Source organism: Mauremys reevesii, linkage group 8, assembly GCF_016161935.1.
Source record: "Mauremys reevesii isolate NIE-2019 linkage group 8, ASM1616193v1, whole genome shotgun sequence".
Taxonomy (NCBI): domain Eukaryota; kingdom Metazoa; phylum Chordata; order Testudines; family Geoemydidae; genus Mauremys; species Mauremys reevesii.
Genome location: NC_052630.1, coordinates 19,347,517 through 19,373,781, shown reverse-complemented (window position 1 = coordinate 19,373,781; position 26,265 = coordinate 19,347,517). Strand labels below are relative to the sequence as shown.

The following is a 26,265-nucleotide window of genomic DNA, read 5'->3' as shown; positions in this document are numbered from 1 at the left end:
GAGGAAAAGTCATCTTTAGTTTGCTTTCCACAGGCATTCGCACTAGAAAACGGTTTCCAATAATTTTACTCAGCTAATCACAGAACAGAAGCAACAGCACGAGTAATGTGGGCAATCACAGCTTGAATACTGAATATCAGAAAGCAAGCCACAGTGTAAAGAAAATGCACTTTGTCACTATTTTGAATAATAAATATATCTGATTAAAATATCATCTATCCACAGAGGTTCTTCAAACAGAGCTTGATCCTTGTTCACCCAGTGTGCCTGTGGGGGCCGCCTGCCTCACAAGTCGCATTCTCTCTGGGACTCTGAAAACGAGAGGTCTAGCTCCAGCCCAGTGCCAAGATCAAGTCTGTTTCAGCCCCATGCTTCAGGGCACAATTTACTGTTCAAACACACCACCTCAGGAGTGACACCAAAACAAAGCAATTCCTCTGACCAGCAAGGCCTGCAGGTTCTTCTTTTGCCTCTCTCTGTCCCTGGAAAGAGCATCCTTCCTTTAAATGCCCTGCTGACTCATGTGACTGGCAGGGACCCCTTAACCCTTACCTGTCACACACCCTGTCACAGACTGCTTGTCCCTTTCCTGTGCACATAGGTGAATGGATGGGCAAGCATAGGGAACGGGTGGAGTCTTGCCTTCATATCCCCAATGCACTGACTAGCTCATTTGAGAAGGCACAGAGGTGGAGGTAAACTGATAGTCTGATCCTGTCTCTGAGTCACAGTTCAACCCTTCTGCTCCAGCGCCAGCACAACTACATGTTGCCTCCTACTCAGGGCACACTGTATTCTTACAGCCTGGCCCCAAAAGAAGTGAAATTTGTTTAATAAATGATTTGTTACAAATGATTTGCTCAGCTCTACAAAGGAGCCTGATGTGACATAGTAACTCCTCGCCCCAGCAAATATCTAGGAAAAGAACTCAATGTCACCTCTCCTTGTTCCCATAAACCATCTGGTGACTGTGCATAACTACCTCCTTTCTAAGCCTTAAACAAACATTTGGTCAAGGAGGCCAGGGCCTCTTTGCTTTGCTTATAGCGAATGCCCATGAGAGGAGCCAAGTGCCAGCTCTCCAACTCTCTGTCAATATAATACTTTCCACATCAGCCTCACCAGCTCCTGACAGGTCAGCACGTAGCATGAATCACACAATGTGCAATGGCAGTTGGTGCTATCATTTAATGTTTTAAACAATGTTTAGTCTCTCAAGCTTTCTGTGGCTTTATGCATCTTAGGGCTGGGGGGGATCGATCTAAGATACGCAACTTCAGCTAAGTGAATAGCGTAGCTGAAGTCGAAGTATCCTAGATAGATTTACCTCTCGTCCTCACGGTGCGGGATCGATGTCCGTGGCTCCCCCGTCGACTCCGCTACCGCCGTTCGCACTGGTGGCGTTCCAGAGTCGACGGGAGCGCTTTCAGGGATCGATATATTGCGTCTAGATGAGATGCGATATATCGATCCCCGAGAAATCGATCGCTACCCGCCGATACAGGGATACAGATACAGGGATCAGTTTTCTGGCTCATTTCTTGGCTTGTTGCTTCAGCCACACCACCTCTCTCTTTACAACCCTCCACTGGCTCCCTGTTTGCCACAGAATCAAACATAAACTACTTGTCTTCACTTTTAAGGCCCTTCATGGCCTATCCCTCCCTACCTGTCATTTTTATATGCTATTAAGTGCTGAATCCCATCTTTGCTTTGCCATAGATGCCAGTCTTCCTCACCAGTTTGTTAAATTTTCAAACGCCTTGATGCTCTCGCTTATGCTGCCCCTTATGCATGAGGAACCCCCTGTAGACATTTGCAGAACCACCTCATTATCCTCCTTCAAAGCCTTCCTTAACATTCTCCTCTGCCAAAAAGCCTGCAAAATACTCTACAATGGTTAGGCAGCTGGTGTGCTATCAGGATAACCAGTATTGTCTCATCGTGTCCTTGTGCTCCTCCTGTCTGTTTGCATCACCGTTATCTCATATCTCACACTTAGATTGTAAGATCTTTGAGGCACCATCTTTAAAGTCCCTAGCACAACAGGGCCCTCCTGCATCGTTGAGGCCCTTAGGCAACTACCACAATATAAATATTAAGTAAGGGTCTGATCAAACTCCCACTGAAATCAGTAGAAGTCCAACCAAGTGTTTCTTTCTCTTTCAGGTCACACCATATAAGAGCTCAAAAGCCAGTTTGTTACTATTTCCATCTTGCTTTTACCCATGTGAGCTCTGTCATGGTTTCACAGATAGAGGTTAATGCTGGCCATATGGAAGCTAGAATGCCAAGCTCTTACGTGGTTTTGGTTTCTACTAATTTCTATACATTGTGATTTCTAGTAGTGTGTTTGGTTTCTTGTAGTTCTTTAGATTGTAACCTAGCCATTTCAGACTTTCTCAGGACTAGTCATTTAAGATACCAAACCTTGAAATTGTTACTGGTCCCTCTGCTGAGAAGGAAGTTTCTTCTTTTGGCACTTGTCTAAGACTGAATCTAGTAAGTTCCAGATGATTATCTCCCCCACCCCCAAATAAATAAATAAAAAAGATAAAACCAAAAGCTAAACTAGTGTTAAGCTATCAGGGACCACTCCTCCATATCTCAGAGAGTTATCCTTGTTAGTCTGGAAGCAAATCAGTGCTTTCCCTAAAGGGAGAACATTGTTGTGACTTCATGTAATTGTTTTTGAGCCACTGCTCTTTAATTTAGCTGAGCTGCAGCCATGGGAACTCCACCACGCCTTCACTCTAAGGGTATGTTTTAACTGTCAGCTCAGGAGGTCTAGGAGGTAGAGGGGTGTTCGTACATTCCCTCTCCTTGTGTTTGTTACCCACATAACCTGAGTGTTTCTCCTTGGCAGCTACTAACCTGGCACCCATTCTTTGTAAGTGATTTTAGTGTGGGAGCTCAGAGCAATGTGTTTTTGTGTTTATCAGACTGCAGAGTAACAGATCTGGGAATTAATCAACCTTTCATTTCTTACACTGCCTGAGGAAACCTGCAAACTTTAAACAGTTTTTCTGATCTTATGTTTCAAATGCTAGAGAGCATTTTCACACATTTCTGAGGGCTTTGGTTTAGTTGGTGGGTAGTTTCATGTTGTAGCATTACCAGCTATTGCTATTATGGCAAAGTGTCAATCGCATTTTCCATTGTGAATGCCTACATTTTTTCCTGGGGTTCATTTGTGAGACAGTCAGGAAGCAATATCTTGTATCCTAAAAAAAAAAATCTGTTTAAGGCTGATATTTTCAGTACTGCATAGAAAATCGAGATGTACAATTCCCATTGAAATTAATGGGAGTAGTGCATCTAAATCCTTTAGGCAGCTTTGAAAAATCTCACTTTTTTGTAATAAAGGAATAATATTTTTTTGGGTGGCTTCAGAAGCCCAATTTTAAGTCTAGAATTTTGTTGACTCTTGACCCTTGGTATAGTTTGGTGCCATCAAAAAACTAAGTAGAGATAGGCCTGAGTAGCAAAATTTGGTTCCAGTTCTGGGTTTCAGACCCTTCCCTCCTTCAAAATTCAGGAGTGGTCACATCTGGAGTTTTGGTTTAGCCCATTACACAGATGGGACTAATAAAAAAATTGGCTTCAGATTTAGGTTTGGATTATGATTTTGAAGTTTGAGGGTAGTAGACTTGGGGTCTTAGTTTGAGCCCATCTCGAAAATAAACTAAGCCGAGGAGCTGTCAAACTGAAAAGCAAATGCTGTGGGTATGGGAGGGAAAGGTGAGGATTTTCCTCCCAATCATCATACTTCTAACTGTGCAAGGCTCTTCTCAGGACCTGTCAGTGGCTCTTTAACTAGGTACAGGAAGATCTTCCTTCCCCATCCAGCCAGGAGATGAGTGGACCAGGTAGAGCAGGGCAATTTTTTCAATAAATATTTTTCTGGCCAAAAAATACAGTTTGGGGACATCCAAAACTGTTCACAATACGGGGTCAAATTTGTCAAATGTTTTCAGACTGGGGAATTTTGAAAAAGTCAAAAAGGGTCATCTTGACTTTTCATTTTGAAATGATTGTTTCCAAATGTAGCTAGATTTATCTTTAAAAAAATGTTTAAAACATCCAGAAATGAAACACAATGTTTCATTTTGTTCAATCCTAAACTAAACTTTTTGGGGTTTTTTTTTGGTTAGCCTCTGAATTGAAAAAGTCAGTTATTTGCCCTGCTCTAGTGCCAGACCTCTGCCAGCCTATGGAGTCAGAGTGCAGAAGAGGGTTCTGTTGGGCAAGCAGGCAAGGCATGGAAGCTCAAAAGGCAGGGGATGCTGCAGGTAAGGACAGAGGTGCACAAGCACACAGTGTGAATAAGGCCAAGGACAGGAATAGCAGAGGGTGCTATTATGCATGACAGAGATGTTCTGGCAGAACTGCATGGAGCCTTAGAACTGGAAAAGCAGGTTGAGTCGGGTGGGAGTTCCAGGACTGGAATGGTAGAAGGTGCTGCAGCTCAGGATTGAGGTACATCAGCTAAATTGTGTTGGGAAGGAGTTCATAGAGCCTGCCTGTGCAGTGTCTGATTATTTGCACAAGTACAATCCATTCCTCACCTCTCTGAGCACTAAATTGCATTGCTCAATTATCACGTCCCAATCCCTCGTGTGCCACCCACCTTTTATGTCTTGCCTTTTACATTGTAAGCTCTGTTATTATTTAACATCTATATTGCATTAGTACCTAAATGCCACACTTTGTGTTTGATGCAGTAGAAGGGAGCCAATGAAGGGACTTAAAGAGGCAGTGACATAGTCAGAACAACAAGACAAGGAGATGATCTTAGCCGCAGCATTTTGAATGGATATGAAAGGGGTGAGGTTGCAGGCAGGAAAGCCAGAGAGGAGAAGATAGCTTAGTCAAGGCATGAGATGATCAGAGCTTGCATAAGAGTTTTAGCAATGTGGGCAGAGTGTTAAAATTGAAGCTTGGAGATGTTGTGCAAGAATAAATGGTAAGAACTAGACTCAGCTTGGATGTGTGGGTCAAAGGAAAGGGCTGAGTCAAAGATGAAGCCGAGATTATGAGCTTGAGCAATGGGGAGGGTGGTGGTGTCCTCTGAAAGAGAAAGGTGGAAAAGCAGAGGGTTTGGGACGAAAGGTCAGGAACTTGGTTTTGGCCATGCTGAATTTCAGTGGAAAGTTGGCCAGGAACTGTCATTTGTTATACGTGTGTACAGTTCCTAGCACATTGGGGCCCCCACCTGTTTGAAGCTAGGTGCTACTGGGGTGGTGTTGATAAGGGTAAGGACCACAGTGTGAACCCTCCCAAACCTGGGGGCAGGGAAGTATTTAAAATGAAACCCAGAACTGCACCACCCCTCCTTATAATTACACAAAACCTCCCCAATGCTTTTTTTCCCCATGCTCAAGCCATCTGTTCCCCGTTTCACCAGAAAAAAGCTTACCCAAGGAAAGTATCACAATACAGGCTCCCTCCAGTTACATTTACACTGCAAGTACAAGGAGTATACGTGACTTGGGTTAGCTCACCTGCATAAAACAGCAGTTCAGACACAGTGACTCAGCTTTTAATTCAGGTTAGGCTTGAACCCAAGCTAAAAGCAGAGTCTCCACTGCTATTTTAACCCAAGTTAGCTCACACAGGTTAGCCAACCTGAGTTAAGAACACAGCTCTTTTTGCAGTGTAGAAACACCTACACAAAGGGGTTGGCTGGGTGGGAAGGTGAGCAGCTATTTAACATCCCCAGATTTTACTCTTCTCTGGGGCTAACGTGTGAAAAACGTTACTCAATCCATTAGAGTTTTGCAATATTTTCACCCAAACCAACAAAAACAACAACAGAAATCAAATTGGTGCCATCTCATTACAGAATAGGAGCCCTGGCGACTGAACAGCACGTAACCATGTTGGAAATCATTAAAGAACAAGGTTGCCTGTGAGTGGTTTTAAATGATAAAGCAGTGAGGTCAGTCTCAACCTAAAAGGGATCCAGGCACACATTGTACTGGGAAGAGAGAAATCTGAGCCAGCTACCTGAGCATTCCGTACCTCATCATCACCCCAAGATGACTAGTGAGACTGGGGACAGTTTGAAGAGACCGAGGGGCATGGGAGAGGCAAAGAGGAAAAGCAGTCCAGTGAAATCAAAATAAATTAGGAGGTTGCTAAACCTCTTCGTTTGCACGGCTGTGCCAGGCCCATCAAAGACAAAGCTTTGCTCAGAAGAGAGGGAGTTGCTCTTGGTTAAACAGCCAGTTGATTTTTCACCCCTGAAATTTCCACAAAAAAAGACAGACCTTTTTTTTCAACATGATTTTTTTATTTGGCAAGCTTTTGACTAGCTCCTGATCTGTCACATCTCAAGACTTCAGTTCAAATTCTTCCACTGGATATACCAAGTGAAAATTAGTTAGTAGTGTCAGTACAGTTGTCCATCTATGCACATCACAAACTTACCATATTCACATGGCTCAGTTGATAGTCTCCACTCAAGATCTGAAATAGCAGGCTCTCCAGGGATACGTTGCAGGTCAGGGCTGACATGCATTGATAGAATGCTATTGAGTGTGCAGGCACAGGATAGGAATAGCAATGAAAGTGCCAGTCTAGAGAAATGGCTCTTCTTTCTTATGTACTTATACACCTAAGCACTTCAGTCTTTAATGCAGTCATCCTCCCAACACCTTGTGAGGTAGGGCAGTGCTATTATCCCCACTTTACAGATCAGGAACCGAGGCACAAAGAAATTAAGTGACTTGCTCAAGGTCACACAGGGAATCTGTGGCAGAGGAAGGAATTGAACCTGAATCTCCCAAGTCCCACATAGCACCCTAGCCACTAAACCATGCATGTTGTGGGCCAGGATTAAAACAATAAATTAAAACTATAATGCAGTTCTAATATAGCACTTTTCATTCATAGATTTCAAAGTACTTTACAAAGGAGGTCAGTGTCATTTTACAGATGAGGAAGCTGAGGTGACATGACTTGCCCAAAGCCATCCAGCAGGCCAGCGGCAGAGCTGGGAATAGAACCCAGGTCTCCTGGTTCACTGCTGTATCTACTAGGCAACACTTCCCCTGTTTTGTTTTAACAGTGTGATATATAGGAAGACATGAGCGCACGACCGTTGAAGCAATGGGTTCTTTGGGTCAAGGCAGAAGATCATCTTGTCCAGGTATTTAGAGAGCACCCATTGACTGAGCTGCGAGTGTGGGAAAGCATACGTAACACTCGGTCCTGTTAGCTTTAGCCTGTGCAAAAAGCCCCTTGCTTTTAGGAACATTAAATTAACTACAAAGTAAATAAATGAAAATGAAAAGTTCTCTCTTGCTATTGTGTTGCAGGCATCGTTTGTTAGATGCTGCTGTACTGTGGAGTCCTTATCTCTCCCTCCAGATAAACTAAATCAGGATTCTCGAGGCTGACTCTCCTAGAGTGTTCTCATCTGCCAGAGATTAAGCTGCCCTTTTCTTGTATGTTTTGCTAGAGAGTGATTTTTTTTTAAAAATTTTACTTTAACCCCCAGCACACTCATCATTCATGACTTACACACTCAGGACATAAAGGACTGAGGAGGGATGCTCCAAGGTTTTTTGTTGATGAACTTTACTTTCCATAGGCAGCGACAGGATCTCTGTTAAACACAGATTCTTCAGCCATGCTAAAAAAGTGGTGTCTTGTGTAGGGTAGAACCTGGAAGAGTTCATAGACAGATCGGTCACTCCCACCTCTTCCCATGCCATTACAGTAATTAGACTTAGCTCCCCCATCACTCTTGCTTTCAGTATTCTTTTAATGGGGCTTAATGAGGATTCGGCTGTTGAAACATGAATCAAATGTACAAATTACACTTGAAGTCACTGGGGAAAATCAGTTGACTGTTATTTCGAGCCCCAGTGACTTTTCTCACTCTGCAGGGGTATTTGGTCCAGAGACATGGAAAAGGCAGGTCTCAGGTGGATAAATGAGGCTTGGATTTTCAGTTCAGCTGGAGGAAGATTTGGTGAGACACCATTGCTTTTTTAGCTTACAGACATTATCTACTCATCCTGCTGATTTATTCTGTGAAGGGGGCTGAAATCTACTTTTAATTAAAGCCTATGGGCCAGAGCATAAATGTAGGACATACATTATCTTCTATGCACAGTGGATCTCACTGATGCTAATGGGACATTTCCACAAAAAGCAAGGGTCAAATATGGCCTTTCTGTGATAACTCAGCTTTTAGATATTATCATTGTTATTTAAGTACCTGACTGTCACATTCAGCATCACTCAGAAGGAAAACACACTCCACTTTTAGGACCACCACTATTTCTGCCCTTTATTTCTCTTCCTTTCCCACCTTCCTTTCAATGCTTCTCTTCTACTTCCCTGTCTTTGTGTCCTGCTGCCTTGCTACCCTCTGCATTTCTCTCTCCGCAGTCCCTCCAGCCCTGCCACGTGGGCTTCCCTCTCATCTCTTCTATAATTTATCTGCTGAAATCATCCACGTTGAAATAATTTATACCAAGGTAAAAACTATAGTGCCTTCTCTCTAACTAGGATTTTACATTGTTAGCTTCCTCAGTACAAAAGCACACTTTTTTTTGCAGTGAAGAAAATGCCTTAGTTCTATTCCTCCTTCCAACAGGGTTCGTCTTGAGTAAATCAGTTAATTGGTCCATGCCTCAGTTTGCTTACCTGTAAAATGGGGATAGTGCCCAAGTTCTACTAGAATAGAGAGAAAATATGTGAGACCAAACAAATGCAAATAAATGTTGAATGACAATAAATGATCTAAATTGTTGGACAGATATTTTAAAGTTTATATTAATAATATATATCTACTTTCTTTGATTGGTGACCAAGGACTATACAAAACAAAGTGACACTCAGCTATATGACATGTTGGTATATGTCCAGACTGCTGAAGAAAAAGAATGTGTATATATCATGTACGTATATATACATACATACATTACACATATATATATATATACACACACATACACAGAAATGTCTAAATATGAATACTCATATACAAATACATACACTGTGGATTTGGGTAATCTATTCAAATGTTAGAGATGTTAAATAGTAGTAAAAATCCTGTATTCATTTTTTAATTTTCCAAAAACATATTCAGCTGTTCCATCCACCAGAAAACATCTGTCTCAGGAACTGGAAATTGGGGTTTAACAAAATCCAATTCCTTTCGAGGGTGATTTTGATCCAGCTGCACCCAGTTATGAAAGTTAAAACAAAAAAATCACAACAAAGCAGCCATCACTTTAGGATGACTTTAGAAAGCAGCTCTGAAACCTCCTAGCAACAACTGCCTAATTATCTCTGCAGGTTGGTGTTCCTGTTCTAAGCTGCAATAAAGCACCCTGTCACCAGCCCTAACTGTTACTGCTGTAATTCACAAGTGGGTATCTGCTACGCAGCAGGGGCTGACGGTTAACATACATTTTGCACAGAAAGTAGAGTTTGTTTTCAAGATCTACAGAACCTTGAACCTATTTCAGCACCCAAACTATGATGGTAGTCGGTATTGTATGTAAACCTGTGAACATTTCATGAGTCAAGATCACTACTGGAATTAACTGGGCCTTGGTCATTTAGGAAGGAACAGCCTGGTGGATGTCTCCCGGCCCTATATGCCCTGTATTCCAGTGACGTGTACAGGTTTTAATTTCCTGAAGAATCATTTATGTTCTGGAGAAGACAGGGAACGATGGTTGGGTGGTTAGGGTGCTAGCCTGGACTTAGGAGACCTGTCTTCATTTCATCGCTCTGCCACAGACTTCTTGTGTGACTGTGGGACAAGTCACTTGGTCTCTCTGTGCCTCAGTTCCCCATCTGTAAAACGGGCGCAACAGTACTTCCTTATCTTACAAGGGATTAAAGATTGTGAGGCATGCAGATACTACATAGAAAGAAGGCCATCAAATATCATGGATAGAGAGGAGGGCATTTTGTTCATCAGGCCTTTTATTAATAAATTGTGAATTCTCTAAATTAAGGGTTGAACTGGGCTGGCTCATGACAGCTTGAAATGTTGCTACTCTTCCTTTGTGTTTGCAAGGAGCCTGAGACAGCATATCTGAGAGAGGAGTGAATAGCTTCAATCCATGCCAATTCATGTTAACTCTGAATAGTAATGAAGACATTTTTCAGTATTGTCAGCATGATCAGGCTTCCCTATAAATTGTCACATCCTACAACTAAATTGTTAAGCATCAAAGGCTACAGACAATTTTCTGCGTAGGTGATGAATTAACAATATTCCGATACTGGATAATGGGGAAAAATGGTTTGAGTAGAAAAGTCAGCAGAGTCTGCTTTCTGTAAGTTAACCTGGAAACACAATACAGCATACAAAGGAAATTGTATAGTTTAATGGATATGAATCTTTCATCTCCATTAATGATGAGCCCGAGCTGCAAATTTCACATCCAGATCTAGAACTTTTATAGAGTTTGGGGTTATCCAGATCCAGGAGTTTGATTGCACCAATTATACAGTGAGGGGCTATGTCAGAGGGTTTTTTGTTGTTGTTTTGTTTGTTTGTTTTGTTTTGTTTTTGTGGGCGGGGGGAGCAGATTCTTCTTGCAGTTACAGTGGTGTAAATCAGAAGTAATTCACTAGAACCAGCTGAGATACACCAGTGTAAAACTGGTATAAATGAGAAGAGAATTGGGCCTGGAGCTGAAAGCCATGGTGAGCATCTCATGACTTCTTGGAGGTCTCAGTCTAGTTCCTAGCAGGTCTACACTAAATTCACTTTCTCAGTGATTTAAATTGTTATTATGTTGGTTATTATTAATTTGTCTTCCAGTGGTAAGCTGGGCCCCAACCAGAATCGGGGCCCCATTATGCTAGGCATTGTACAAACACAGAGTAAGACTTAGTCCCTGCCCTGAAGAGCTCACGGGCTAAATATGGCAGGAGTGGGTGAGAAGGGAAGGCAGAAGGGGATTAGTTAAAAGCAAAAGAAAAGGAAGGGAGGAGGTCAGGGAGGAAAGCGGTGCTGGATTAAAGAATTTTGGGGCCTGTTGCTATGGAATTTGGGGGGACCTTCACCTTCCTTAAACTAGACAGAGCATGTGGGGGCCAGATATTCTGACTAGGCACCAAACCTGAGCGCTGCCGTGACCCCTTACACCAGGTCACAGTGCCACCCACTCAAATTTGGCCTGGTCGTTCCTCCATTAGGATGGAGGGGCGACTGGGACAAACCTGAATGAGTGGAGCTGCAACCTGGTGCTTTCCCCCCACCCCATAACCATGTTTATGTGTATTATTGATTTGGGTTGTGTGTTTTGTTTTGTTTTCTGGTGGTTGGAGCCCTATGCAAGTGAATTTAGGGCACATTGGTTAATCCGAGCCTGGAGAAAAACATGGAGAGGTGTGTAGAAGGAGGCTGAAGTGAGGTGCCTGTGAAGGAAGAGGAGCAAAACCCCACATCCCTGAGATCTCATAGCTGGAGGTGTAACCATTCCGGGGGGATTAGGATTCTTTCACTCTATTTCAGTTTGGTGAAACAGCTTCCATTTGCTCATGTGGTGCTCCTAGAATTTCAGAGTTAAACCAAAAATTCTCCTTCCTCTATCTCCCTCTTTATTTTATAGAATCATAGGACTGGAAGTGACCTCGAGAGGTCATCTAGTCCAGTCCCCTGCACTCATGGCTGGATTAAATATTATCTAGACTACCCCTGACCGGTGTTTGTCCAACCTGCTCTTAAAAATCTCCAATGATGAAGATTCCACAACCTCCCTGGGCAATTTATTCCAGTGCTTAACCACCCTATCAGGAAGTTTTTCCTAATGTCCAACCTAAACTGCCCTTGCTTCAATTTAAACCCATTGCTTCTTGTCCTATCCTCAGAGGGTAAGGAAAATAATTCCCCCTCCCCCTTGTAACAACCTTTTATGTATTTGAAACATAAACTCCTTGTAACAACCTTTTATATATTTGCTTTGCATCCCTGAAATTCCTCGCTACTCTGAGAGTTGAAGTGCCCGCTGGCATAAATTAGAGTATCCCTGGAAATGCCCAAATTTATAGTAGCCTCCCAAGAGTTGCCTAGTTTGGAGCAGCCAAGAATCTCCATAGTAGCATTCTCTATAGACTCCTTCTGCCCATAAAATACTGACTCCTTCCCTCACCCCCAGCATAGCCCCTATGCTTGGATTTGGGTGGGAGCAATGTAGTACCACTTACAGCAGCCGAACGTTACGCTTGAACTGGCAGAATGCTCCCTGATCCGTTGGAGCACAGTTCCGTCCCATATATGCCATCAGAACAGCACATAGGGGCTGGAGCAGGGAATTGAATCTCTCCTAATGAATCTGTTGCTAGGAGAGCACAGTATTCAGTTTATTAAAGTCTGTGGGTGTGTTTGGAAGAGATGAAATGTGTGGAAGGGGTGAAGCCTTTTAAAGTGAGGTTGGGGATATCCTTCCCATCGAATATTAATTTAAATATCTGGCCTTTGTTGCAATCTGATCTGTTGCTAAAGGCTGATATATTCTTATGAGCCCTAGGGATAAGTGATCTCTGCCAGGAATGATTCAGGGGCACTGAAAGAGGCTGCAGAATCACCTGGACTCTCCCAAGCACTGGGTGGCAGAATTTTAACAAGGAATTCCTGACAACTCCCCTCTAGCACATCTAAGTTTTTATACAATGCTCATTGCCTGGGTATCTGGGTGCCATGGTATCACCACTGCTTCCCAATCCTAAACCTTATGAAAATGATGAGATGAGACTCTCAACTCCATCTTTTATCCATCTCATAGGAAGGTCAGTGGTGAGGATCTAAGTGGACATCAGAGAGTCCAACCTCTCCCTGCAGCCTCCCTGCTGGGATTGAATCTCTGCACCACTCTCAGGCTCACTCCCTTTCTGAAAAGGTCCCCATTTCAAGTCTGTGATGCTTTCATGTGCAACAGCGTGTGGGTGGGAAGCTCTGTATCAGCTACAGCACTAGCACAGTCCTCAGGTATATGAGCCTGCAGAATAAAAAAATGGCACAACAATGCCTCATTGGAGAACAGCCTTTCCTGGAACATTAGACTAAAGAGAGAATGCTCAGGCTATGGTCTCTCTGGATTGTGTTCCAGGAAAAGCTGTTCAATTATTGATCAAGGACCTGCTGACATCACCAAAAGACAATGAGGCTCTTGCTTCCCTTTAGTAACTTCTTACTCAGCAGATATCACTTTTACACTCAGCAGAATCAGCAATGCAGAGACATCAGCTGAAATACAATATTCATACTGCAGAGAAAGGACACTGTACAGCTTTTTTTTTTAAACTGTAAAGAAAGAAAGTGCAGGCATCACCCAGAGTGAACATTATTTTGCAAAATGCTGTTACTTTGACCCTTCCTGGAGCTTTTCTCTAATGCTGTTAACAGCAAATTGCTGTTTTATTTTATCATTTATGGTTGGTCTTGGATTCCATCCACCTCCTTACCCAGTAAGGTAAAGGAAGACTGATGAAAACACACTTGGCCTAATTGGATTTAACAGGCACCATTCTAGCTAGTAAAGTTTGTCCCTGTTTTACTCAGGGTACAGTTCTGACATCTCTTGCCGGGAGGGGCACTAGCCCTGTGTGATCCCATTACCAGCCCTAGTTGACCAAAGTTAGCACCTTGAATTCAAACCTCTTTGAAGGCGTGTGGGACAGCAGGATCTCCAAACATGTTCCTCTAGATTCAGTTCCAGGCTGGAGCTAAACTGGAATTTCAAAAGAACTTTGTGAGATTCTGGCACCATTGAACCTGAGCCCTGAGGCTAATTTGTCCCCAAACCTCAACTGTGAATGGCAGCCTAACATGGCAGCCTGAAGTAAATCCACATACACAGTGCCTTCTTAATCCACTTGTAGTATTCATTCACAGCTCTGAGCCTGCTGGTGGCTGCCATACCACTAACAAATGTGATCACTGGCACCACTATGGAGCCTAATGATTGAGGGCTTGTCTACACAGTGGGGTAATGTGCTCTACGGGAGTATGATTTCTAAAGCACACTCATGTGTTGCACATTAATTGATCCATGTAGACCCTGCTGGTGCACTTCAACATAGTACTGTTAAAAACAATACTATGTTAAAGCATGCTATGGAACTTTTAGTGCACACCACCAGGGTCTGTATGGACTAATTAATTTGCGGTACAATAATATGCTTTAGAAATCACACCTCCCCCCACATACAGTGCATTACTCCCCTGTGTACACAAGCCATGAGTCTCATTCGCTCCCATGCAGGCAGTGCTGATTGTCACGTAGGGCTTTTGTGTCAACTTGAAATCACTAGGCCTGAAGCCTTCCATAAGTTTCACATGTTGTTGCATCGTCAAGACAGCACAACAGTGTGCTCCAGCAGGGAGGGTCATCTTGGTCATGGAGTTTCACACCATGACTTCCCTTCTGCTTGAGAGAGCTGCAAAGTCAGAGGCTGCCAAACCAGCTGCTCTCCCACTTCCATTCAGGTTTAACAGCCAGAAGAATGTCTGCGTTTAAGCAACCTGTTTGCTGTTCGAAGAGTAAACAGCAAGGTTCTTCTGTTAGCGATTGCTCCTGTATTAAAAGTAGATGTAAACATAGCATTGCCAATAATACTAGTCACAGGCTTCAGACCTTTTTCAGCAGAAAGGTTGATGCCATTGGGAGAAATGATTTTAAATAAAAAATATGGCAGGATCTGAGGATCTGGCCCAATATTTGTCAACACGTATGATAACCTGTGAATATTAATATGTTCTGTTTTCCTAGCACCTTGCATCCCAAGGCATTTCACAAATTATATTCATTCAACCCCACTGAAATGCAGCCATCTTTGGGGTGGATGACAGAAGTCAGGCAGATGACTCTCTGGAAGAGAGTGGGGAAGGAAATTTTGGCCACAGACACTTGAGCATTCTTGATTTTTCTCTCAGTGGTGTGGGATCTTTAATCTATGTGCAAAGAAGTCAGCACTTTGATTTCAGTTCTTATCTGAAAATATGCAAACAATAAAACAGCAGAGTACTCTATGTTGGAAAGATAAAGGGCTGAATCATGCCTGCCAGGATTTTGAACCTGTGTACCAGTGAGCCTAGTTATTTGAAATCTGCTGTGTAGACCACTGAGAGTCCCTTCCAAGAATATTCAGTAGTGATGGTTGAAGCAGAAAAATATGCAGATGAACATTCAGATATTTTGATAAATGTTAGCCAAATTTCTCTGAATCTTACTTTGAGAAAACTAGCAAAAACAAGCTTTTCTATGGCATCTCCAGCCATAGAATCCAAGTTGGATCAGAACTTCAGTCAGAATAGTGCAGAAAATTAGAATGCTCCCTGACGTTCCAAATTGAGAAGATCCATAAAAACTTCAGGAAAAAGTTAGCCAATATTTTTAACCTCAAAAGAGAGACAGATGCATTTTGTTTCACTCAATACAGCAGGGATCGGCAACCTTTGGCATGTGGCTCGCCAGGGTAAGCAGGGCAGGGCCGGGCCGGTTTGTTTACCTGCTGCGTCCGCAGGTTCGGCTGATTGCGGCTCCCACTGGCCGCAGTTCACCACTCCAGGCCAATAGAGGCAGCGGGAAGTGGTGGCCAGCACATCCCTCAGCCCGTGCCGCTTCTCGCAGCCCCCATTGGCCTGGAGCCGCGATCGGCTGAACCTGTGGACATGGCAGGTAAACAAACTGGCCCGGCCCGCCAGGATGCTTACCCTGGCGAGCCACGTGCCAAAGGTTGCCAATCCTTGCAATACAGGAAAAATTAGGGTCAGTTTCTTTTATTCCAACAGATTTATCTGTCCCTAATGCTACCCAGGTTTTTCTCCCTAGATGAACTTTCAGGTCATAGCTACTGATATTTTTTTTAAGTGCCCATTGCCATGGAAATCCCTTCAATCTTTGTACAATTCCAACAAATCAATATCCATCCTTGCATTATACCAACCAACCAACAATAACTTAGTGACGGGCCATCTTCTAACATACATTTGACCAAAAAATGTGACATATCATGCCCTGAGGGTGACAAACTGAGTTCCATAGCCAAATGCTTTCCCCTGAAACGCTAGTCCCTCAAGGATACATAAGAGAGACCTATTGAACACTCAGCAGAATGGAGATAACTTGATCTGAAGCGGTGGAGATCTGATATGGGACAAGCAAACTGATTTTGTTAAAGTTTTTTCCCCCTGCTTACAAAACTAAAGCAACTGCCAGGAACATATGGATGAACCACTGCACAGCTCTGAGCTTTGAGAACAAGGAATTTAGATGCTGTGACGTTGTTTTCCTCTGTGCCATTCTTAGCTGACAAGTAGTAGCAGTTACCAGAAACCATCCTGCACTTTGTACTAAAATATAAACTGTGCCGAATACTTGTCATAGTCCTTTGAGCTTGCTCCTGACTACTGCAGAGTTTAATACTGAGAATGGCAGCACTAACCTGTCTGATGTAATCCATTCCATTACAGATAGTTACAGCATGCCGTATTACAGTATAAAGGCCGAGGCTTAGAGACTATAAAGATGAGACAAGCCAACAAAACCAATGTGATCAAAATGAAGCCTGATGCTGTGGGGTTCATTCCCCTCACTGTACAGTCACATAATTCCTTTTGATGCCAGTGGGAGTATGTATAAAGCAAAATTCAGATGTAGCGTAAGCAGGAAGTCAATGAAGTTACTTTTGTTTGCAACGTGACTGAATTTGGACATAAGTCTCTAACTTATGCTAGAGGTGCAGAATTACAAATGTTCAGCAGTCAAAGCCAGCTGTAGGATTCACATAAGTGGGGAGGAGGGAGTCTGCAAAAATGCTGACTAGAGCATCCCTTTTCCTTGCCTCACTGTTAGAAGGGTGGGCTCTACTCTGCCCTATTGGGAGGTGAGCATATAAGAAAGTCTCTGTTCCCTACTCCCCATCCTGTACTGTCCTTCCACCAGGGCCAGCAAGCAGTCTAGATGAAAATTGTGGTCTGTGAGTGACTCCAAGTCTGAAACTCATGTGCAACTGAGTAACATGTTAAGGCACTTGTTTTTCTCCTGGAGAGATCCTCACCCCCATTTCCCTCTCTCTGAGTCTTGGCCAGAAATTGTTGTTTGAGAGCCATATTGAGCAGTTTTTTAATATTTAATGGTGTGACTTGACTAGGTGAATTCATAAATGTTTCCAGAGCCCAGTTATTTTCTCCAATCCACCCTCTATTGTGGTCTCTGTCGTGTATTCTGCACTAATCCTGCTAGAATTTTCACTGATCTCAATAGGTGCTCTGCCTGCAGAATGTGCCATAGAGACCTGCCTTTTAAATTAGAGGTTTCCATTGAAGATCACAGAGGATAAATTTGCCTCAGAACTTGCAGGTTCTTGTGACTTGGAGTAAAAAACTGCCCACCAACCCACCCCAACCAACCAACCCCAGATAATGAGATCTAAATGCAGTGCTGTGTATTGGACAGAAACAGACCTAAGACAAGAAGTTTATTTCCCCAAAGTCTTTGAGAAGTTGGAGCTGAGGTTCTCATTTGGATCTATTTCTAATTTTGCATGTAGTTTATACTGGAAGTTTAAAATGGAGAAAACATGCATGGAATTATACATCTATTATTTACCTAATAAAGCAGGATCCAAACTGGCTTCTAGCTTTTTGCATTGGCTTCCGTAGTGCTATTGTCACAAATAATGTTGCTTTTATATCAGGTAAGCTGATTTCAACTGCAGTTTTCCCTCTCCTGACCTCTGTATTGCTGGCATTTGAAAAGATTTATTTCATGTACCTATTGATTACCTGACATGTTATTCTAATCTCTAGGAAATACAAACATACCTCCTATATCATACAGATGCCTTCAGATCCATTTAATTTGCTTGGATAAATAAAGCATGTTTTGCCAGGTTTTGTAGGTGTATTAGAAATGGGCCTGATTCTAATATCACACAGGCTTTACACTTGTGCAGTTCCAATGACCTTAGTGATATTACTCCTGAGCACATAAACAGGACCAGAATATCTATATACATTTTTAATTTTTTCGGGGACTAGATGCCTTAAAAGCACTCAGCTATCATGATCCCATTACCAGTCTACTGTAGGTGCCTAGATAGAAGACTGGTAATGGTTTAGGGAGCTTTTAACCAATAGGTCATTGTGTCAACTCCTTCATAGGTAAATAGTGACTGAAAGTCATTTCTTTCTGCTGCCCGTTCAGTGGTTTATGAAGTTGGTGGTCTCAGTCACTTCTCTGTATAGCATTTACTGACCTACAAAAGGCCTTCAACACAGTTAGCAGGAATGGCATATACAAGATCCTGTCGGAAATTGGCTGTCCACAAAAAGTGCTCTCCCTATTTAAGGAGTTCCATGAGGGAATAAAGGCAACTATCCAGTATGAAAATGAAACATCGTCTGAGTTTAGCATTGATACTAGCAGGCTGTGTCATAGCACCTATCGGTTTTGGCATCTTCTTCTCTATTCTTCTTAAGTACACTTTTGGAAACAATCAATCTGGCATACTAATTGAATCGAGGATGGATGGCAGCTTATTCAAACATCAGGTGATTTCAGAGCAAAAGGCACATCACCCAGTTCATTATTTGGGATCTGCTCTTTGCAGATGACACTACATTCATCTCTAACTCACCTGATGAATTGCAGATCATGATGAATAAATTCTCTGATGCATATATCAAGTTCGGCCTGGTAATCAGTATCAAGAAAACAGTTCTCAAGTCACAAGGCACCAACATCCCACCTAAAGTCTACATTAATAATGAAGCTCTGGACAACATGGATCACTTCTGCTATGCTGGCTCAACTCTGACCAGCTCACATAGCCTGGATAGAGAACTTGATGTGAGAATCGGCAAAGCCTCTGTCACCTTTGGCAAATTTACCTCACGTGTTTGGAACAGCAAGCTGCTAACCCTGAACACAAATGTGTCCGTTTATCAGGCTTGTGTCCTGCGTAGCCTCCTTTTTAGCTGTGAAAGCTGGGTCACATACTCCAAGCAGGAGCAGCTTCCAACTTTGCTGTCTCAGAAAAATCTTTGAAGTCATTTGGGACCAGTGGATTACTAATAACAAGATCCTTGAGAGAACCAACTAGCAGTCTGTGCAGACTATGCTGGATGCTTGCAGGCTTTGGTGGCTAGGACACGTGGAGTGCATGCCTCAAGATCGTCTGCCAAAGGCTGTGCTCTGTGGCCAACTCAAGAACTGCTCGCGACACAGAGGAAGGGCAAAGCTCCCATACAGCTACAAGGTCAATCAAGGTCTCAAGAAATTCAGCATTCCCACTGACAACTGGGAGAACCCTGCCCTCAACTGCTCATAATGGAGAAGCCACATCAAGGCTGGTGCAGTCATTGTGGAGAGCCATCAGAGAGCCCAGGCTGAGGCCCACAGGTGAGCTAGGAAGTAGAGTGTGCTCCCATCTCTATCTGGCGAGTGGACCTGTAGCCACTGTGGGAAGGTCTGCCGCTCATGCATTGGACTCTTCTCCCACACTCACAATCAAGCACCCATTGTCTGACTGACTTCATTGTGTTTCCTTTCATCTGTCAAGATGTTGGATGGCCGTAGTAGTGGTCTCAAATCAGTTCCTCACAGAGCGGTCTGTATCACAAATGCTACCAGCACAACGGCCCCCTTGTTGGCAGTGTGAAAGGAGAGAGAATGGAGTATGTAGCCTTCACTATTCTTAGTTGTTGTCAGTCCAGCTCAGAGAAATAATAATACTAAGAGTTTCAGGGGTACCTGCCCACATTCTGTCTGTCATGTGGGTAGGTAGAAGATTCCATTCTTTAGGGTTTTCAATCCAGTACTTTTCACCCACACAAAATTCAATTAGAAAAACCAAAACACCCTCTCAGAATGTATATCGCTCCACTCCTTTGAAGTTTCTACTGTCTGCTAGTTAAAAATTCATTTGTAAAACTGTTTATAAAAGTACATTATTTACCTAGTCCAGAATCATCATGGTCTAATGTGTAAATGCTAAGGCTCATGTTCCATCAGAGCCAAGTCTAACGCCCACATTGTGAAAACCTGCTGGAAGTTACAATCACTTCCAAAATAGAGTTGCATCTATGCTAGGATAATTGAGGCCCATAATTTTCCACTAGTATATCTCCACAGCTGGGAACAATAGCAGAGACAGTAGCACAGACAAAATTCAGTCATTTTTTACCACTGTGTTGTCTAATTCTCTGCTTGCAAAAAAATGCCTGCTTGCTGTCAACACTGTATCCTACCACCAATGAAACTATACCAGTGGGTATGTATGAGTCCTGGTTTTTCTAAAAAGAACAGGAGTACTTGTAGCACCTTAGAGACTAACAAATTTATTTGAGCATAAGCTTTCGTGGGCTACAGCCCACTTCATTGGATGCATGCAGTGGAAAATACAGTAGGAAGATATATATATACACAGAGAACATGAAACAATGGGTGTTACCATACATGCTCTAACGAGAGTGATCAGTTAAGGTGAGCTATTACCAGCAGGAGAGAAAAAAACTTTTTGTAGTGGTAATCAAAATGGTCCATTTGCAGCAGTTGACAAGAAGTTGTGAGGAACGGGGAGGTGGGTAGGGGAATAAACATGGGGAAATAGTTTTACTTTGTGTAATGACCCATCCACTCCCAGTCTTTATTTAAGCCTAATTTAATGGTGTCCATTTTGCAAATTAATTCCAATTCAGCAGTCTCTCATTGGAGTCTGTTTTTGAAGTTTTTTTGTTGTAATATTGCGACTTTTAGGTCTGTAATCGAGTGACCAGGGAGATTGAAGTGTTCTCCGACTGGTTTTTGAATGTTATAATTCTTGCCATCTGATTTGTGTCCATTTATTCTTTTACATAGAGACTGTCCGGTTTGGCCAATGTACATGGCAGAGGGACATTGCTGGTACATGATGGCATATATCACATTGGTAGATGTGCATGTGAACGAGCCTCTGATAGTGTGGCTGATGTGATTAGGTCCTATGATGGTGTCCCCTGAATAGATATATGGACAGAGTTGGCAACGGGATTTGTTGCAAGGATAGGTTCCTGGGTTGGTGTTTTTGTTGTGTGATCTGTGGTTGCTGGTGAGAATTTGCTTCAGGTTGGGGGGCTGTCTGTAAGCAAGGACCTCTCCAGTGCATCATCAAGGATCTACAACCTATCCTGAAGGATGATCCATCACTCTCACAGATCTTGGGAGTTTTTTCTCTCCTGCTGGTAATAGCTCACTTTAACTGATCACTCTCGTTAGAGTATGTATGGTAACACCCATTGTTTCATGTTTTCTGTGTGTGTGTATCTATCTATCTACTGTATTTTCTGCTGCATGCATCCGATGAAGTGGGCTGTAGCCCACGAAAGCTTATGATCAAATAAATTTGTTAGTCTCTAAGGTGCCACAAGTACTCCTGTTCTTTTTGTGGATACAGACTAACACAGCTGCTACTCTGAAACCTGGTTTTTATAGTGTGAGCAAACTCTAGGTGAGCTAAGCATGGCAGCCTCAGCCTCATGAATGTCTTAGGCCCCAATTCAGGAAAGCGTCTTTATTCAGGAGAGCATCTTTATTCAGGACAGCACTTAAGGATGTGCTTAACTTTAGACACATGCTTAAATCCTATTGACTTCACTCACACTTAAACCATGTGCTTAAATCCTTTCCTGAACTGGAGCCTTAAAGAATAATGTTGATACAGGGCTTGTTTTTTGTTTTGTTTTAAGAAAGAATAAATCATTTGAAAAGGCTGCTTATGGGTATCAATATTAAAAAGAGAAAAACAAACCTTTTGTAATTCCCACTCCATAGCTAGAATGAAAAGATGTTTAAATGCAAGTTACGTAATAAGCAGCTAAAAAGAGAAATATTCTCAGTCAATATAAGCAATGAATGGACAATCATCACTCTTCTTTATGGCTGGCTGGCTAAAAAGATTGATTCAAAAAATTGTAGTTACAGTTTATGAGCCAGATCCTGATCTTGTTACACCATTGTAAATGAAGTTACTCCAGATTTACATTGCTGCAAATGAGATTAGAATCTGGCTCTGTGTAGATATTCATCTTATCTAGTTCTAAAAATAACATTACATTTCAACTGAAAGAGCAAAGAAAGAAAATAAATCCACTGACACCATAATTTGTCTCACTAGATCATTTTTATGCTTGTGTTCCATTTAAAAGAATAATCTGTAAATTACTTATTATCAAGAAAAGTTATTTGTTTGCACTAATCAAGCCTTAAACTTAGAGGCATAATATGGAACTAATTATTTTTAACTAACTAATCAACATGCTTCATTCATAAGTTGGGATTTATCAATATAGCACATGAAAGGAGAGAACATATTATTATTTCAATTTAGATAATATGCAAAAAACAGTGTGTTTGTAATGACCTGCTTTCACTGAATATAATCAAGCTGCAAAGCTCTATTACAGGCTGGAAATAGCAGCAGCTTACTTTAATGAGATTTCTGGCTCTGGGCCCCAGCTGTTCTACGCAAGGCTCTCCCTTTGCTCTATGACCTACCAATATGTGCTGTCACCAGTAATGAGACAGGACCTATTTCCTAACATGGGGAAAAATTGGAAAGTATGTGTTCAATCGACTACTGTGGCAGATACACACCCCCTTTTTCCAAGCATGGAAGAAAGAGGGAACATGTAATATGTAACATCTTTATCGGACCCCACTGCTCCAACTTGCATTAAGATAACGTTTAAACCCGTAAACCAGAGAATTCAGTGTTAATGCTGAAACTCTATTCTTAACTCATCCCTGTTGCACATAGGTATTACTGTTCATTAGGTACACACAGTATATGCCCCTCCCCTATGAAAGTCCCCTGACAGAGGACTCAAGTCTGCAAGGCATGGGGAAGAGAGGATGATTATCGTCGTAGCCTTAACTCGGAATTTTCTGGATTTGGTGGAATTATGTTAGAACAAGGACTGGGAACATGCCAGGAGCCAAAGTGCTGCATCTAATTTGCATAAAATGAGCAGATTGCCACTGCTTTTGTTTTTAATATGGAGATGAAGCCTGGAGACTACAGGTTCCAGCAAGCAATGCTGCATCTCTATCTGAGCAGCCTAGTCACTGAGCTCAAGCTAGAGCACTGCATCCTGGGACCTGAAATCTCTGAAGGCTGTACCTCTGAAACGAAACACTGGGCTATCCTCAGGTTCCACTGTAAACTCTGTGAACTGCATTTTGGTCATCCTTAATACTGTCTTCACTGTTCTTTTTACGAGAGTTTCTTTATCATGTTCAAAGAAAAAAAATCCCTCTCCTGAAAGTGTTTGATAGTTTCAGATTTTTATTTTTTAAACATATATGTACCTGAAGGCCATAGCACCTCATTTGGAATCATTCAGGCTTTCACTTGAATCCGTTGTTTCGGGACAAGAAGCCATCATATGTCAGTATTTCAAGAATCTAAACCCCAGAAATTATTCTGTTGCCCTGCATACAATCCTCCTAGGAAAAAGCTGATGAACATTTTAGTCAGAGCACGGGAAGGTGTGTGGATAACTGCACTTTGAAATTAAATGACTTGCTGCTTTTTAATTTGTCTTTTCACCCTTCCACAATACCCAAAGGCACTAGCCCATATTATAAACGAATGGGCTTTGAAATCTTACTTTGAAAAATGAAGATGTTACTGAAACTATGTCTTCACTGCAATTGAAGATGTTATTGCATCTTGGGTAGACATATCTATGCTAGCTTTGATCTATCTAGCACAGCTAAAAGCAGTGAAGATGTGACGGTATGGACTTCAGTGCAGGCTTGAAATGTAAGTATGGACCTAGGGTTCTGAAGTCCATACCACTGAGTCTTCACTGCTATTTTTAGCCATGCTAGATAGATTAAAGTTAGCATAAGGTATGCCTACCTGAGCTGCAGTCACACCTCTGATTGCAGTTCAATTGTGGTGTAGATACAGCCTGCGTTACATTGATGATAATACTTGGCACTTATACACTGTTGCTCTTTACAGGCATTGACTAATGACCCTCACAATACCCATGATGTATTCCTATTTCATTAATTATTCCTCTTTTATAGACAGGGAAACAGAAACATTGAAGACCTAATTCTCCACTAGCATAAATGGGCTCAACTTCCATTGATTACACTGAACTGAATTTGGTTAAGAACACACACATTACTCTTGTCTACACTGAGCTTTTTGCTAAAATCTCCCCCTGTTGCTCCCCCAATGGTAGTAATGCTGTGTCAGAACTAGGATTTCTAGGATTAGGACTCAGGAATTCCTTCCTCTGCCCAATCCATAATGGTTAGATACCACAGTAATATGGCAGGTGCTGTATAAAACCTATGATTGGTAGAGCACAAGATGCTGCATTTTTGGAAATTAAATGGAAAAACAGATTTTATTTCAAATTTTCTTTTAAAATATGTATTTTTGTTAGAATTTTTCTATGCCCAGTGTTATCCCAGAGAAAATTGTTATGGCTGAGTGAAAATAAGAGTTTTCAACAGTCAGGTTGCCAGTCTTTGCAGTATAGTTGCATAAAGAACACCACTGTCCTAATACTACCTAGTTCCTCTTTTAAATTATTTATATATTTATTATATTTTACATGAGCTGTGGAACCTGGAGGCATTTTTGCAGTGTCAGGTCATTCTGAAGCACATTACATACAAAGAATCTACTCCATTACATTACAGGGCTGGCAAATGCAGTTGTATGTGATATTGTTCATTAATATTGCATAATTACTGTATGTGAAATAGTTCTTTGGGCAGTGATGACATTTTTTCATAAGGACTTAAAGCTCCAAGGCAATGTTCTCCATTAAGGGGCTGTTTAACATATGAGGGTATATCAATATACAGCACCTTAATGCAATTGCAGAAAAATAGTGAAGGCTGCTTAGCCAAATGAAGCCATTAACATGTATAATGTATTTTCCACAAGATTTAAATCATTTACTGAGTTTATAAAAATCACACTTCATATCTCAGCTCTGTCATTGTAATACCTAATGAATATCTAGTGAGTAGCGGTTGCAGCTACATCAGTTTCAGACAAATACTAATTTCCTATGTGGAGATGAATTGTTGATTTTTCTCTGAAGCCTATAAAATACTTGTGCGCTCTTTGAAAATTGCTGTAAAATCAGAATTTTCTCTAGATCTTGGATAATATTAGCTATTCCTAGCATGCCTGAAGATTTTAGCTCAGTCATTCTGGAGCGATGGTTGAGGACAAAACATTTTCTTTCAAATCTGTCAGTTGCCTTTAGCACTGTTGAGCATGAGCAGTGCCCTATGTACTGTGTGGCACGTTAAACCTAAGCTATTTAGCGGAGACCCCAGAATTATGCTCCCCACAAATCCTCTTACCTTCAATTATTCCTTCCACCCTCTGCAGTCCAGTCCAATATGTACTGTATTCCTGACACTGTAAGTATAATTTTAATTTTGACACTTCATTCAATTAATTTCATGTCACCCCTAATATTTAAATGTTTAGTGGGTTGCAGGCTTCTCTATGGTAAGGCATAACTGCCCCATAGAAGTTGCCAGAGGGCCAAGCTGGTGGTTTGGGAACATGGGTGGGGATTTTGACACCCAAAAAGCAAGAACATATGTGAGCTGTTTTTGGTACCTAGGATATAATTGTGGCATCTGGTTCTGGGAAGAGGTTGCATCTCCTCTTTCCACTCCCTCTTTTGGACAGGGCCTTTAAATCTGTGGGGAAACTGGAGATTTGAATTCCTTGTTGCTCCACCCCAATGTCAGCAAATACATCCCACAATGACAAATGAGCGTGTCAGCCTGATGTTTTCCTAATATTGTTGGCAATAGTGCACAATGCTAACATTTAAAGTTTGTGCCCTTATTAACTCAGGGTTCGCCTTTCTACACAGATGATATCATGGCATCTGCACTCAGTGGAGGCACTAGAATTTACAGTCCCCTGATTTAAAAGAGGGGCCTGCTGATAGGGCATTTTCCATAAGGGGCGGGGTGGGGGGGAGTCTTTTGGCTTGAGAGGGCCCTAATTTTTTAACATCCAGGGCATACTGCAAAGCACTTTTGTTCTCCTGGGCTTTTCTGGAAAGAGAGAGGTGAAGGATTTAAGGATTTGTGAGTTGTAGGTACTGGGTTTTTTGGGGGGGAGGGTTGTGGTTTTTATGAGGACCTATCACATTATGTTATGGCTTATTATGCCATTAAGTTGGTTGTGTCATATTCTATATTGTTATTTAGGATATATGGCTTGGTTGGCAGAGTTCTT

At 42.0% G+C, this 26,265-nt stretch overlaps 1 protein-coding gene and 1 long non-coding RNA gene across 6 annotated transcripts in view; one reads left to right on the top strand and one right to left on the bottom strand.

Moving 5' to 3' along the window:
• The window catches only part of CPEB4 (cytoplasmic polyadenylation element binding protein 4), a 205,063-nt gene that overhangs the window by 103,771 nt on the left and 75,027 nt on the right, over window positions 1–26,265 (top strand). Inside the window, exon 2 of one of the 5 annotated variants that reach the window (XM_039484366.1) lies at window positions 7,073–7,153. The exons of the other annotated variants lie outside the window; for them this stretch is intronic. Within the exon in view, the coding sequence (XP_039340300.1) occupies window positions 7,091–7,153 (63 nt within the window). The 5' untranslated portion in view covers window positions 7,073–7,090. The remainder of the gene's footprint in view (window positions 1–7,072; window positions 7,154–26,265) is intronic. 5 annotated transcript variants of the gene reach the window in all.
• LOC120370145 lies at window positions 7,580–25,428 on the bottom strand. The gene is made up of 4 exons (XR_005583644.1): window positions 25,368–25,428; window positions 13,627–13,712; window positions 8,662–8,688; window positions 7,580–7,671 (listed from the first exon to the last, which is right to left on the bottom strand). It is a non-coding gene; the product is annotated as an uncharacterized LOC120370145 (long non-coding RNA).